At 36.8% G+C, this 16,435-nt stretch overlaps 1 protein-coding gene across 4 annotated transcripts in view; it reads right to left on the bottom strand.

The window, feature by feature from the left end:
- HELZ (helicase with zinc finger) overlaps nucleotides 1–16,435 on the bottom strand; it is a 160,346-nt gene that overhangs the window by 63,499 nt on the left and 80,412 nt on the right. For 3 of the 4 annotated variants that reach the window (XM_078065955.1, XM_078065954.1, XM_078065956.1), the window contains 6 exons: nucleotides 13,827–14,006; nucleotides 13,210–13,314; nucleotides 6,929–7,107; nucleotides 3,984–4,102; nucleotides 2,685–2,830; nucleotides 1,248–1,395 (listed from right to left, as the gene is read on the bottom strand). In XM_078065955.1, coding sequence (XP_077922081.1) covers nucleotides 1,248–1,395; nucleotides 2,685–2,830; nucleotides 3,984–4,102; nucleotides 6,929–7,107; nucleotides 13,210–13,314; nucleotides 13,827–14,006 — 877 coding nt within the window. The remainder of the gene's footprint in view (nucleotides 1–1,247; nucleotides 1,396–2,684; nucleotides 2,831–3,983; nucleotides 4,103–6,928; nucleotides 7,108–13,209; nucleotides 13,315–13,826; nucleotides 14,007–16,435) is intronic. The other variant, XM_078065957.1, reaches the window with a different exon arrangement.

The following is a 16,435-nucleotide window of genomic DNA, read 5'->3' as shown; positions in this document are numbered from 1 at the left end:
GTTGATTTTCTTATACTGCCTTCTAACTATAGACCTCTGATCAATTTTTAAAAGGAAAGATGAATTACTGTTACATAATAAGACCCATTTCTTTGTAAATAAAATGAGTAAAGCATGGGACTCAAGAGAAGAAAGGGAAATGGAGATCACAGATCAAGACCCATTCCTCTAATGACCAACCAAGCATACCCCCTCCTCTGGGTTTCCTGAAGTCCAGAACTCCACTCCCTTATGACAGCCAGAACCTAACCCCAGAGTCTCTGGCCTGCTGGCCCTTAAAGACTTCACCAGGTTTTTGTCTGCTGCCTGACCATTTACCCACATTCTCTCTAAACTTAGAAAGTCAGAAACTATAAGAGAACCATACAGGTCATAGCACATAATGGCTTAGCAACACTGTCCTCTGGGCCTGTATAATCTCTCTGGAGCACAGGATTCTGCAATTCAAGTCTTACTCATTTAAAACGATAACTCATTTGAGGGGCGCCTGAGTGGTTCAGTCGTTAAGCGTCTGCCTTCGGCTCAGGTCATGGTCCCAGGGTCCTGGGATCGAGCCCCGCATCAGGCTCCCTGCTCCGCGGGAAGCCTGCTTCTCCCTCTCCCACTCCCCCTGCTTGTGTTCCCTCTCTTGCTGTCTCTCTCTGTCAAATAAATAAAAAATAAAATCTTTAAATAAATAAAATAATAACTCGTTTGAGTATGTACTATGAAATATAATCACAGTCTATTTTAGTTAGCTAACAATAATAATTATATGAAAATAATATTGGCTTTTCTTTTAAACGAAGTAATGTATTTTGTATTTTGTCATAAGAAATGTAAATCAAGGGGCGCCTGGGTGGCTCAGTCGATTAAGCATCTGCCTTCAGCTCAGGTCATGATCCCAGGGTCCTGGGATCGAGCCCCACATCGGGCTCCCTGCTCAGTGGAGAGTCTGCTTCTCCCTCTCCCTCTGCCTCTTCCTCTCCCCCTGCTTGTGCTCTCTGTCAAATAAATAAAAAATAAAATCTTAAAAAAAAAAAAAAAAGACATGTAAATCAAATGTAATCAAAATGTAAATCAGTTTTTGTTTCCCACAGGAGACTGATCTTAACAAATCAACGGATACAAAAAGAATGAACTTTACATGCTATTTTCATGTAAATAACATACAATAGGACGTCAACCCAAAATCGTAAATGAACAGTCAACAAGAATAGACCATGTGACTGTGAAAATGTCAATAATCTGCAAAAGAACTAAGGTACCTCTGCATTATTATAAAAAGCTGTGCTATTTTTTTCTTGTACATCTTCCCCTCGTGCTGTAAAGAAAGTTAGTGGGTAGAAATCCTTGTGTGCTGGTTGCTTTCCACTGGCCATCAGTTTGCCCTCATAGAAGAGCTCAGAGGTGTAACTGCCAAAAAAGACCAAAATAAATAAATAAATAAATAGTGATTTATCATCAAAATTAACTTTATCCATAAGAAAAAAAATTATATTGACTATAAATTATAGTCAATTCTAATAATGCTGCTTTATGTCCATGATTAATTTTAATTCAAACACCTAACAACCATGAGGGCAAGACTGTCCCCAAAATTAATCACAGCAATAACAACAGAGTAGGCTCCTGGTATACCATTGCTAAATGAATCTGGTCAGATATGAAGCCAGAATATAGAAAGAAAAGGAAGAAATGACAATAGTCAATACTAGGTAAGAATCTTGCTCTATGAGGAAATTGCTAGCTATTTTCCTGGTTAATACATATTTTTATTTATATAGATCATTTACTTACACATGCAAACACAAAGATATATAGACACTGAAACACATACAACCGAAGGACATTCAAGTCTTCAGCTGCAAAAAGAATACTTTTTACTGATGAAAAATACTAAGTACTTGATTCATTACTGACTGCAGCAAATGACTGGCAACAATAAGGAGAACCACATTTTGAGAGATTGATAAAAGCCATAGTTAAATCTAAATTTATTTTTATATCTATCTTATTGTTTTCAGAGAAACCTAAAAATGGTTTTCACTGACTAACATAATCAATATTACTAAATTATACTAAACTTTAAAAAACTAAGTTTTTGGTGGGGTAGTGACGGGAAAGGAGCACAAACGGGCTTTCCAGAGTGCTGCTAGTGTTCTGCTTCTTCATCAGGAGGCCGGGTTACATAGGTATGTTCAATTTGTGACTGTTCATTGAGCTGTCACTTATGATATTTTTACTTTTATAGAGGCATACTGTATTTAATAGAAAACTTTAAAAACTTTATGACTAAGTTTCATGGTTTTTCCTTCCTTACTTGCTTCCTCCCTTCTTTCCCTACTTTTAAAACAGATTCCTTATATAACACAGCCAGACATAAAAGAAACTACTAAGTGTTCTGTCAATATATCTGTTTATTACATCATGTAGTTTTACATATATATTACATATTTAGTCACAGGAAAACATCATAACTGGTAGAAACTAAAATTTTAGTTTCTAGGATTGCCTATTTTGTGAAAAATTGCAGCTGACCTTTGAGGTGCTCTTTTTCAGAAATAAAATTTAACATAATTTGCAATGCCAGGGACACCACGTAACTGTGCTGGGACTAGTCTGTCCCTCGTATCAGTGCCATACAGAGTTCCCACCCACCAGACTGCAGGAAGTGTGACACAGAAGGGGCAGCTCACACCTACTTGATGATAGCTTCATGGGAGCGGTAGTTCTCACATAGGAGGATCCTACATGGAAACTCGGCAGGGTAATGCTCATAGAGTCGATCAAGTAATGAAACATGAAGGTTTCTCTCCCTGGCAAACTCGCTGTAAACAAAAGGACTGAGCTGTAACAGACAAACATACAGAGAAAATTTAACTAAATATGCAAGTAGCACTTTTTTGACCTACTTATAAAAAATCCACTACGCTGAAACCTCTAATGTACTAAATCTCAACATGCTGAATGCTGGAATAAGCAGAATCAAAAATACTTTCTCTGAACAATTTTACTACTATAAAGAACTAGGCTAAAATTTCTAACTTTTCATTTCAGTATATCAACAGTAGCACAGAGTTTCTACACATAGATTAACAAAGAGCTCCTCCAACATAATAATAAATAGCCATTACTTCACTAACTTTCAGAGATGCAACCCACTGCATCACTGGAGGAGTTAATCAGTTATTTCACTAAAACTGATCAACTATTTAAAAGGGTGAGCTGGAAGGATATACAGCCTATGACTAAAAAATTTAATTTAATAATCAGTAAAATAATGCTTTTTATCTCATAAAGTATAAGGAGCCATTCTTGATCATACCTTTGATGACTAAAGAACAAAATTAAACTACTTTTGGCAAAGAAACAAAAACAGAATTTCTTCCTCTACATTCAGCTCTTTCCTGGATGTCGTCAGAGCTACAATACTATATAGGTTCAATCCCGGTTACAGCAGAAGAGAAAGAACTTCAAACTGCAACTTTGTAAAACAAAGATTAATACAAAAATTCTATTTCTCTTTCCTTATATAATAGGTACTGAAATACATAAAATCAGACACATTCTTTGAGATGTGGGCTATCATTTTGAATTAAGTATACTCTGTTTCCTATGATGGCAAAAAAATCAACCCTTCATGAAAACAAATGCTAGGGACAAGAACTGGGGAACTGTAGGAAGGATAACTTATATTTTCTAAAGAAAAGTAAAAATCAAAGAGTCACACTCTAGAAAGCTCATCTTCAAATTAAAAACATGAAAATTATAACACTGACAGACTCATTCATCCCACTCCCTATCCAAAGAAGGAAAAAAAACAGTGGGATTGTAATTTTCCTTCTGAAAAAGCAGTATTTTTCATTATTAGTACAGAAATATTTAAAGTACTTAAACTGTAATACATGGCACAATCTCAGAGGACGTTTTAGAAAACAGAATATTAAACATCAAAATATAATTAGTAGTTCCTTCAATATGATGACTCAGAGGGCACATACCTGCATGTGGTCACCAGCCAAGACAATCCGAGTGTTTTTAGTTGCTAACGCTAGAGGCATAATGGTTTCACACTCCATGGCCTGGGCAGCTTCGTCTAACAGGATGTGTGTAAAAAACCCTACAAAGTACAGTAATAAACACAGTAAAGCAACACACAGCAGCAATAAAGGCAGCAGCAGTTCTTTCCTTTTCTGCTAAGGCAAGAGTTCAGTGGGCTCATTTCAGAGCTACGAGTACTTGTAATGCCAATCCTCAATTTAGAAAATCGTTAATTTAAATCATTATTTGAAGAACGGAGATGAAAAGAAAGAACTATTCTACCCAATAATAGATATGAAATGGCATCTGGTGCTAAGGACCCCCCAGAGGAATAGTTGACTGAGTACATATAAAAAAGATGTTTGAAGTACAAGATAGCAGCTTTTCACCAAAAAAGAAGGGCTGGCAACTAGACACTGATAGTCCTCTCATTATTTATGTGATGAAATATCAAAAATAAAACAATGGCAGTTTATAAGTAACTTTAGCTTTACCATACGTATTGAACATTAAAGAAAATCATACCTGAAATCTAATATAAGGGAGAAAGTTATAATCCAACCTTGACTGAAACAAAGGGGTTATCGATTAGCAATTCACTAATTTGATTATTTAGGGGTTTGTGTGTGTGTGTGTGTGTGTATAAAATTATTTAGTCTAACAGCCTACCCTGGCTGAAAAACAGAATCACCAGTGTGGAAAAAATGACAGACAGATGTCAAGCATCTAGAGTAGAAGGCATTTCACATCTTGAATGCTATTGCCACTCACCCTGGGGCACAAGATTCTGTGTACAGAAGGGAGGTGAAAGTCCTTTTGCCCTTAAGTGGGGGGAAAGAGGCAAAAATCTCACGGTCTCAATGTGGAGAAGGAAAAAGTTCTCCCCTATGGCCAATACACCGAGTTAGGAAGAAGGGGGCCTTCTTTTTACTAGCGTAGCAAAAGAACAAAATAGTGTCTCAACAGAATGACAAAGTTATAAAACTCTCTGAATTAATTAGCCTCCTCTGAGGAGGGCCCAAGAACTGAACCTCTATTGCTATCCCTATTTCTATGAATATCAGCAAGTTCCAAACCATTTTTTATGCAACTCTGTAATGCAACTTGTTTTTTGGTTGGGAACCTTCTAAATCTTACTAACTGGCAGTAATAACCACCATCATCATCCATTCATACAAATGGTTATGGTTGATAGTGTAGTATTAATAACTGTTGTCTTATTTCCTGACAGTGGCCTAAACATGATAGACGCTTGTGCATTTTTCTCCCTGTTAAGGAGACTGTGTTTTTTGTTCTACAAAACTAATTACTTAAAAACTACTGTTTTCATTAGATAACAGTTAAATAGAGCTAGGCTTGAATCAGGAACTGGATATATCATGAAACTGTTATAGCTAGTGCTTAAGCTAGTACAGGTGACTTGAATTAACCAAACTGATTTAGCCTGAGCCTTGGTTTTCTTATCTGTCAAAGAACCCTCCCTCCAGAGGGCTGATACAAGAATTAAATGAAATCAAATATAAGCAATGCCCAGAACAAAGGACATAGGCAACTTCTAAGTTGTTCTTCCATATTCTTGCTCTTCAAAGCCATTCTTTACTTCCCCACAAAACTACACTGTTAGGAGGTTTGGGCATTTCATCTACGTGGCAAATAGGCAGAGTATAACCATGAAGTAATGAGACTGATTGTTAAATAAACATACCAAAATTTACATTTCAAATAAGTGTTGTTCCATTCAAAGAAGTCAGTTGGGAGGAAATAGAACTCACTCCAATGATGCAGTCACTTGTTCAAAACATTTTTGAAACTCTGCTTTTGTAACTGCCCTCACCAGCCAGCTATGAACTGCATGCACAAGAAAATAAGTCTCATTACATGAGAGGCACGTCTCTCTCTCTCTCTTTTTTTTTTTTTACCCCTAATGGTATTGCTCAATTTGATCACCTACCTTATTTACCAGACATGTCTCAGAAAGATTTTGAAGCTTTTCTAAAATTAAATCTACCCTCAAAAAAGAAAGTTTGGCCACCATTCATTCATTTAAGATAAACAGAGGTTTATCAAGGGCCTCCAGGTATCTATACCCTGGGCCAGATGCCAGGAATTCAAGGTGAAGAGAACAGTATCTACCTTCCAGGGACTCCAATGTTCAAAAGAATCTGTCACTGGCTCTGAAAGCAATTCCAAAAGGAGAGAGCAAAAAAGTGTTGAGCAATGTCAACCATTATAATATGGCAGTAATAAATGAATATTCTTCCAAAGCAAGTACCTTAAAGTGGTACCACTTTTTGATGGTTAAGTTCTGCCATACTTATCAGAATTACTTGTCACCTTTTATCTGTACTTCGTATTAGTTTGATTTTACAGATTCCTGTACTTAAATATAATAATCTTAATAGTATGTCTAAAAAAAACCTATCATGATTGCTGTCTCTACACTGTGTAACACAAAAGCATTTTAAAGCAAAAACTTGAGAAAATCTTAAAAAAAAAAAAACTAACACTATCCAAATTTGAATTTTTCACATGACCAATAGTAAGTAAATACCATCTGATAAGAGAACAAACAGAATAGTGGTCACTCAAATGTCTGAACTAGGGGTTGACTTTTTTTTTTTTTTTTTTGGTAAAGGGCCAAACAGTATATACTTTAGGTTTTGTTGGCCATACAATCTCTGTTGCATCTACTCAACTCAGCTACTGTGGCACAAAGGCACCCATACGTAATAAATAGGTAAATAAATGGGCATGGCTGTGTTCCATGCAATAAAACTTTATTTACAAAAACAGACAACAGGCCAGATTTGGCCCACAGGCTATAGTTTGCCAACCCCTGGTCTAAACTGAATGCAGAAACCCTATGCATTTAGAGACACCCTATCTGTGTCTTGAGTCAGCATACCAGGTTCAAGGTCCAACTGACAGAGGTACTGGGAAGTATTCAATGTAACAACAACCACTCGGTGTTTAAGAATATCTTCTTTCTGTGGCATCTGAAAGGTGGAATGTGCGCTCGAGATCAAACAGTACTGATGCACAACTGGGTGGACAGTCTTTACCCAGCGATTTCTGAAATATACCCTATAAAAGAAGATAATATTTCCTATTTATATTTATTAACATCTTACCAGCATAATCAAAAAATTAACATTATTACGTTAAGACTGCCATATCTGAAAATTAACAAATAAATCTGATAACCATTAACACTCTACTGAATTAGAATTTAACATACAACTGTGACTATGCCCTACCAAAAAAGGATTCAGACAGAAAGCATATGTACTATCATAAAATAAATATCTAATTATTTTTAAGTGTTCAGATTAATCTTACAACAGAATGACAAACAGTTTCATAAGCACTATAGTTTTTTCAGTTCAAAAGATTCCCATTTGGGAATTACTTTTTTTCTAGAATATTCTTACAAAAATATACTTAATTCATATTGTAATTCTCTATGCTAAAAAAAAAAACCGTGAATTGCACACCTACAACAGAAACTTAAAAGTTATCTGCATTTCACCTCAGAATTCTTACACCCATGTTTAAATCTAAAGGAGATTTACCTAAATTATCTAAAGGAGATTTAAAAATAAATTTAAATTTTGGACAATCAGAAAAATCTTAAGAAAGACCATCTCTTCCATTAATTGCAAAAGAAAAATTTTTTTTTTTTTTTTTTTTTAAAGATTTTATTTATTTATTTGACAGAGAGAGACACAGCGAGAGGGAACACCAGCAGGGGGAGTGGGAGAGGGAGAAGCAGGCTTCCCGCTGAGCAGGCGCCCTCAAAAGAAAAATATTAATAGGCCTCATGCAATAGACTACTAAAATGGTACAGAAACAAGGCATCCATCCATCCACCCACCCACCCATCTCTAACCCACTCACATATAACAAAGATCTACTGGGTGTCTACTATGCTCCAGCACAGAGACAAATCACATGGTTTCCCAGCTTTCATAAAGGCTTTGATTTACTCTGATTTTAATGGAAAGCTGTCAGAGAGTTCTGACAGGGCAGTCACATGATCTGACTTATGTTGGTAAAGGACCACTCTTTCTCTGGTAAGAATATATAGTTTGGGGAGCTGGGAGGGGGAGGGCTGGACAGTGGTGTGCTGGTAAATGTTGCACAACCAGCTTGGAGGGTAGGGGTGGAGCTGATCCGTAGTGTTTGCTGACTTCTGTTGTATAAAATCCACTACCATGGCCAATTTCAAGCTACCAACATGATGTCACCAAACATGAACTTGGGAAGACATGTACATGATTGGTTCTCACAAGCCACTACAAGCTGGCTGCAACACACCACCGACTGGAACAGAGGCAGGGGCAGGGGAGGGAAACAGGGAGACCAGCTAGGAGGTTGTTGTAAGGGTCTGGACAAGAAAAAAATGACAGCTTGGACCAGGGTGGTAACAGGAAAGATGTGAAAATGGTTGGATTCACTACACATTTTGAGAGTAATGCTGACGGGATTTAGTGAACCAGATGTGCAATTTAAGAGAAAGGATGATTCTGTGCCTTTGAAACTAGATGAACGACAGTGGTGTTTACAAAGATGGTCAAAGTGAAGAACAGATTTGAAGTGAGAACAGAATTCAGTCGTGGACAAATTCAGTAGCAGACATCCATGTAGGGATAGTCAATAAGCAGGGGGATGTATAAGTCTGAAGTTCAGGAGAATGTCTGGGACAAGAAATACACAATTGGGATAATATTTAAGCCTTGGGACTAGATGAGAGCAGCTGGAGAGTAAGTGTAGATAAAAAAGAAACTAGTTGGGAGAATGACTGATGGTTACCCCAACATTTAGAGGCAGGGAAAAGAAGGGGAAACAGTAAAGAAAACTGGCAAGAAGCAATCAAAGAAGTAAAAAAGAACTCAGGAGAGCGTGGGGTCCGATGAAGGGATACAAACGTCCATGTTACTAACTCTTTTGGATATTCTCCAGGCCCATCACAGTACTTGACTATTAGCAGCATCCAGCCCTGTGGCTGTTCCCTCCTTGCAACACTCTCTGCCCTCAGCTTCCATGACTCAACCTCTCCTTGCCTTCGTTCTTCCTCCCTAGGTTAGAATTCTCCTAGGCTTACTCATCACACTCCTCTTCTCGGGCCCTATTCTCTCCCTGCCCATCTCAGCCAGGCTCATGACTTCAATCACCACCAGTACTCTAGTGACTAACACATTTTTCTCTCTCCAGCCAAGACCTCATCTCCAGAATGCATATCAACTTTTTATTTAACATTTGTCTCCTTTAGGATATTTAAAAGGCAGCTCAAATGTAATATGCACAAAACCTAATCTAATGATCTTCTAAAATGTATTCTCACCTTTCATGATACACTTAAAAACTGGTTATTACTTTTAAGGGAAGCAAAAATATATATATATAAATTAGAAAAGTAAAGAAATATATTTTAAAAGCATTACTCTGATAGGAAGGACTGTAAACTTGGTAAAAGTAACCAATATCACTTCTAAAAGATGCAAAAATGGGGGTGCCTGGGTGGCTTGGTCAGTTAAGTGCCTGCCTTCGGCTTGGGTCATGATCCTGGGGGCTGCATCGGGCTCCCTGCTCAGCAGAGAGCCTGCTTCTCCCTCTTCCCCTATTCCTCCCCCCGCTCATGCTCGCTCTCTCTCACAAATAAATAAAATCTTTTAAATAAATAAATAGATACAAAAAGGTTAAACAACATGTTTTAGGTTTTAATAAAAAATAATTAGATCAGCAAAGTGGAATTTACTTTTATGTAAATGAAAACTCTCATTTTACAAATTATCTGAAAAAAATAATTTAAAATTATGATTCCATTAATATTAACTAAAATATGTGCATTTAAACACAGAAATTACTAGAAACTAAACTCCAAAATGTTAGTAGTATTTATCGCTGTGTGCTGAGATTACAGATAATTTTATTTTCCTCCTTGTTCTTTTCTATATTTTCCATACTTTCCTAAATGAAAATTTCATTGTAAAACTGGAAAAATGGTTTTTCAAATTACTCATCAATACTAATGCCAAGCACCACTTCGCCCTCAAAGGAAAAATAAAACTTGAAGTTCTAAGTCTCACTACTGACTTTTTTTGCAATTACCTTGGAAAACCACCTCAAGTTGAAGCTACTAAAAAGAAAAAGTTTGATTGTTAAGCCTATATCTCCTTAGAAGTACAATATTCTGGTGCTGACTTCAGAAAGTTTAAATATTTTCTTGGTGCTTTCATTTTGTGCAACATTTAAGGTAGACACTGTCTACAAGATTATTTAAAACACAACCAACATTTTTCAAAAACTGCAGAATAGTGACAAGTGTCACCTTCAAGCTCATAGTATGAAATGTGACACCAATTAAGTAATTTACATATTTCTAGGAACAAACCATCCACAGATCCCACATGAATTATGATTGTTAGAGTAGGAGATTGCCTGAAATTTTATTCATGTATTGAATTCATATAAAATAAACCCCCCAAAATGTTATTACACAAGATACTACAGAATCAGAAAGACCTGATCCCAGAATAAAATCTATTACTCTGAAGATCTGTATAAAACAACAAATACCTTCTATTTGCCCAGAAAGCAATAAATATACACTCTCTCCATAGATAACCTCTATCTACTAAGTAATAAGTCTGCCAGAACCAGATACCGATCTTCAGAACCACACACAGAAACTGTGTTTTCCTCTCTAGTCTGTCTTAAGGTCTACTAATTTAAATGAAATAACGAAATATAATCTAAAATGGTTTCTAGGGCGCCTGGGTGGCTCAGTTGGTTGGGCGACTGCCTTCGGCTCAGGTCATGATCCTGGAGTCCCGGAATCGAGTCCCGCATCGGGCTCCCTGCTTGGCGGGGAGTCTGCTTCTCCCTCTGACCCTCCTCCTTCTCATGCTCTGTGTCTCTCATTCTCTCTCTCTCTCAAATAAATAAATAAAATCTTTAAAAAAATAAAAAATAAAAAAATAAAATGGTTTCTAAAACCTCCATCCCCAAATATTTTAAGCTCAACTCCTGGCAAGTAATAGAATTTTATACATTTCAACCATAAGTGTGTATATTTGAACACATGTACTGTATTAAACTATTAAACGTTTATGACCATTTTCACACTTTATGGCATTTACTATGGCCCACTCTAGACTACACTAAGCAGAAGGCAAACTCTTCAACCGTCGTACACCACAGAGACAGCACATCTTCAAAGTCACACGCAGATACTTAGTGCCCCCTTGTGTTCTTTCCCCTGTATCCTGGGACAGATCAAGCTCTCCCCAGAGTGCTCAGCCATGCTAATTTCCTCTATCCCATCTCCCATACCTCTCATGTTTGTTGTCCATCAGGATAATTACAAATTAGTCTGAGTACAGATGGTACTAATAAATTTTAATAATTCAGTGCACTATCCTCCTAGGAAATACATTTACAAGTTAACACCATTCCCAAAGAGAAAAACCATGGTGAAAATATAGGACCACAAAAAGAAAAGATTTAGTAAAAGTCAAGCCTCTTCTTATTTTATTCTATTTACTAAATGAAATAACTAGAAATTTATATTTAAATACTTTTCCAGCTTTCTGACTGAACCACTCTTAAGACTTACGGAGAGGTGAGATTTTCTGCTAAAGAGCAAGTTTCTATATCTGGGCCACTACAACTACACATATACCCTACTGAGACATAACTTCTTATTCTACACATTTAGACGCACTACCTGTTGGATTATAACCTTCAAAACATAATTTTACGTGGGAAAAGTTAAACATAATGCTAGTCACATGGTAGATGTGAATCAACAACAGTTCTTCAGGCCCAAATAACAAATGACCTATCCTAGGTCAATCAAGATGTGAGGGGGCTTTACTTCATTGCTTCCAAGCCCAAGCACACCAGGACAATTGAGGCTGTCACAGTTCCTACATACCACACACATATACAAACATAAACACACACACCAACAATAAAAGCAAACGAAACACCTCCATTAAAGTAAGAACACTCATAGCAACACTGCTACTAGCTACTGAGCTTTTACTTATGACTAAAAAAGATTAGAATCTGAAGCAAACTAGTTACTGATGAACTTATCCAGTGATAAATACCACATTTTCATTTATAGTGATTGTATATATGTGATATTTTCTTATTAAATACAACTGGATTCTACTTAAAACAATTATTTCTGCTCTAATTTATCTTCCAGAGTGAAAACAAAGTATGGCATAAAAACCTGTGTTAGCAGGCCACACCACCTTTTTCTCTTTTGTTCTTTTTAATGCAATTGTAAAATCATTCAAATGGCTTTGGTTGTGGTTATTAAGAATTAAATAGCATAATCTCATTTTTCCATGCCTGGACTCAACTAGAAATAAAAAGTTAGTGGATTATGATTCAAAAGTGTGGTTAGAAATTAATTTGTAAGCAATAATTGTATTCAAACAACACAGGGCATGACATTATTAGTTTGTAAAATGGCAAAACTAAACATTAATTCATATAACAATGAAAGCAAATGGTGTATAAACAACCATTTAATGATTCTTTATTGTTTTCTGAAGAAAAGGATTTTATTCCCCCACAATCCGTATTTAAGTACATTTCATATCCATATACATTTAAGACGACCTTTCTATATCAACGTAAACTTTTGACACTTTGTTTCTTAAATGACTGCAAAAAGTTTTAAATACCAGTCAAATACATTTTGTTGCAGAAATCGTATCAATATTTCATGCTTCTCTAAAGTGTAGCTTCTATGAAATTACCTGCATGATCACAGTCAAAATTTTATATCTACTGCATGACTACTCTGCCATGCAAAATATGCTGGAATTTTAATTAAATTTGATTTAAATAAATCATATTTATATTATTTCATCATAGTATCTTTTAGAGGTACACATCAAAATTTGCTCAGATTGCAACAACATTTTTACATACAAAACTTAAAAAAGGATGTCTTTCTCTTTACTTAATGTTTAAGAAATGAATGTGGTCAAAGATTTTTAAATTTTTCCTTAATTTTAAATGACTGCTTCAAAAGGCATCACCTCCAAATGCCAACATATAGTTAAAGATTTTGCGTTCTTCAAGTTACTAAAATCTTTACAGACACCTTTTCTTAAGAATAATAAAGTATGATACAGATACATAATAAGCCTTAAAAAATACCTGAGAGGTCTTGCCTGGGGATTGCCTGCTTCTACATATGGATGTAAATAATCCTTTATGTAGAGGTCAGCAGCACTATTAGAATGGGTGCAAATGAGGATCCTGCTGAAATAAATGGTGCAAATAAAAAGAATGATAAAACACAAAACTACTCAAGCAGTATAATACCAAACAAAAGCAGTGGCCATCTTAATATCATACATTTCCCTCAACCTGCTCAGCAATCTCCAACATATTACTCAATGATGTTTTCAGGAAACCATTACTCTTTAAGCTGTAAAGGAAACAAGTTCCCCCAAATTCTTTTTAAATCTATCACACAGAACATTTTTTACACACCCAACTCTTTTGGCTATAACATATATCACAATTCCTTTTGCAGACTTGGAATTTTGATGGCTATTTAAAAGGTATCATTCTCTACACTGCCAGTTTTTAAAAACAGTATGTTTTAAAAGAATTCAAATTTTAGTCCTTTGGGGTTTTGGTGTGTGTCTTTTTTTTTCCCCCCCAAGCTGAATTAAAGTGGTCTTGCTAGCCTTAGCTTTGTACTCACAATAAGGACAGAGGCCTTGTGCCCTAATGATGAAATCGGAGCACACATACCACCATCTCACCTCGTCTCCTGCTGCTGGAGTATGTGCTTGACGGCCTGAGCTAGAGTGAATGTTTTGCCTGTCCCATAGGGTCCAATGATGAGAACAGGAGGCAGCTGTATTGAAAGTGGAGTTGTAATGGCCAGAACAGCCTCTTTCTGTTTTGCATTTAGCCGAGGATCCAACTGCTCATCCCACTGTCTACAGAAAATAAAAATTTATTTTAAACACATGCACCTTATAAATACACAAAACACAACATGAGAGAATCCTAAATTTTACTGAACCATTAAAAATACTGAAGAAGCAGAGCATCTACAAAAACAAATGCTTATTCTAAAACTTCTCTTCAGAAAACTACCCAAGAGAGTCGGTACAGGGTGCTTCACTATGTTAATCAAAACTCACTTTAATTACTTTGTCCTATTCCAAGTGCAAAAAAAGATTTTTTTTAAGGTTTTATTTATTTATTTGACAGAGAGAGACACAGCGAGACAGGGAACACAACCAGGGGGAATGGGAGAGGGAGAAGCAGGCTTCCTGCCATGCAGAGAGCCGGATGTGGGGCTCGATCCCAGGACCCGGGGATCATGACCTGAGCCAAGGCAGACGCTTAACAACTGAGCCACCCAGGCGCCCCTCAAAAAAGATTTTGATAACTAAAGAAAGCACACACACTTCTAGTCTAGCTGCTACCAAGTCTATAAATAGTAATGGCAATGTCTCAAAAATGTAATATCCCTCTGTTACATAAAAGGATCAGAAAACTTTTTTTCGGGTAATAAAGAAGTATTAGTTTCTTTGCACAGCAAGTAAAATGCAAAAGGGAAACAAACCGAATTTCAAATTCTAGGCCACTGAAGCTCTCTTTAGTGAAGTTTAAAACAAGAGGCAAAGAAAAAACCTGTATGTTCCTGGTTAAGAGATATTAAACCTTTACAAAGTTCTTAAGTCAGAAAATAGCAGTTTGGTTTTTTTTTTAAAGGTATCAAAGAGGGGCAGGTGCCTGCATGGCTCAGTCGGTTAAGCATCTGCCTTCAGCTCAGGTCATGATCCCAGGGTCCTGGGATCAAGCCCCAAGGCAGGCTCCCTGCTCAGAGGAGAGCCCGCATCTCCCTCTCCTCCCTGCTCGTGATCTCTTTCACTATCTCTGTTGCTATCTCTGTCTCTCTCTCTCTCAAATTATAAATAAATAAAATCTTTTTTTTTTTTAAGATTTTATTTATTTGACAGAAAGAGACACAGTGAGAGAGGGAACACAAGCAGGGGGAGTGGGAGAGGGAGAAGCAGGCTTCCCGCGGAGCAGGGAGCCCGATGCAGGGCTCGATCCCAGGACCCTGGGATCATGACCTGAGCCGAAGGCAGACGCTTAATGACTGAGCCACCCAGGTGCCCCTAAATAAAATCTTTTAAAAAAAAAAAGGGGGGCGCCTGGGTGGCTCAGTTGGTTAAGCGACTGCCTTCAGCTCAGATCATGATCCTGGAGTCCCAGGATCGAGTCCCACATCGGACTCCCCACTCAGTGGGGAGTCTGCTTCTCCCTCTGACCCTCTCCCCTCTCATGCTCTCTCTCACTCTCTCTCTCTCAAATAAATAAATAAAATCTTAAAAAAAATAAAAAAATTAAATTAAATTAAATTAAAAAAAAAAAAAAGTATCAGGGGTGCCTGGATGGCTCAGTCGTTAAGCATCTGGCTTTGGCTCTGGTCATGATCCCAGGGTCCTGGGATCGAGCCCCGCATCGGGCTCCCTGCTCCGCGGGAAGCCTGCTTCTCTTCTCCCGCTCCCACTCCCCCTGCTTGTGTTCCCTCTCTCGCTGTCTCTCTCTCTCTGTTGAAAAATAAATAAAATCTTAAAAAAAAAATAAAGTATCAAAGGCCAAACAATATGAAATGTTTTCTAATATTGTCCGCCATACACATAATGTACATATGTCCTATAACACCTGTCATAGTAGCACAAATGGTTGCTGCAGTGGGATCTATCCTTACGAGTGTCCCTTCTATGACTTGGCTAAGTTTCGAAGATTTAAATGGACAGCAGATGCTACATGGGATCAAACCAAGTGGAGAATCACCGGCATTCTTTCCCACAACTACAATTAAAATACTAAATATTGCAACAAGTATGGTAAAAATGATAGGGATGTGAACCAAAATAGGAAGGGTGTGTAAAGAGATGCTTAGAAAATTTACATTCAAAGTGCCTACAAAATAATCCTGCAAGACGAGAACGTGGTTTAGACAGGAAAATTCCATCTCTCAGCGGCTGTACTCTACAGTAATCGGAAACTAGTTATTCATGGAAAATCTTAATACTTTCAGTTTTTAAAAATTATAGCTAATGCTATATTCGGACAGATAATTTCAAACAAATGAAAGTCTCTGAGGAAATGTAAAACTATAGAAAATAAACTTTGACTATATAAACATGCCAATTCTTATTTTTTTTTGAAACTTAAAATTTTTAAGTAAAAAACAAAAGAACTCTGACCAGTGGCACAATTTCCTGGAAACCATTCACTAAAGCTCAAACTTTTTAGTTCAAAGAATCTCTCATCATTAAACAGCTTATTTACTCATAATTCTGCCAGTACCTAGCAATATTCCATTTTCTGTAAAAGAAGAAAT

The sequence above is a fragment of the Halichoerus grypus genome, chromosome 2, assembly GCF_964656455.1.
Source record: "Halichoerus grypus chromosome 2, mHalGry1.hap1.1, whole genome shotgun sequence".
In the NCBI taxonomy this organism is placed as follows: domain Eukaryota; kingdom Metazoa; phylum Chordata; class Mammalia; order Carnivora; family Phocidae; genus Halichoerus; species Halichoerus grypus.
Note: the sequence above shows the minus strand (reverse complement) of the source record. Positions and strands in the feature narration are given on the sequence as shown.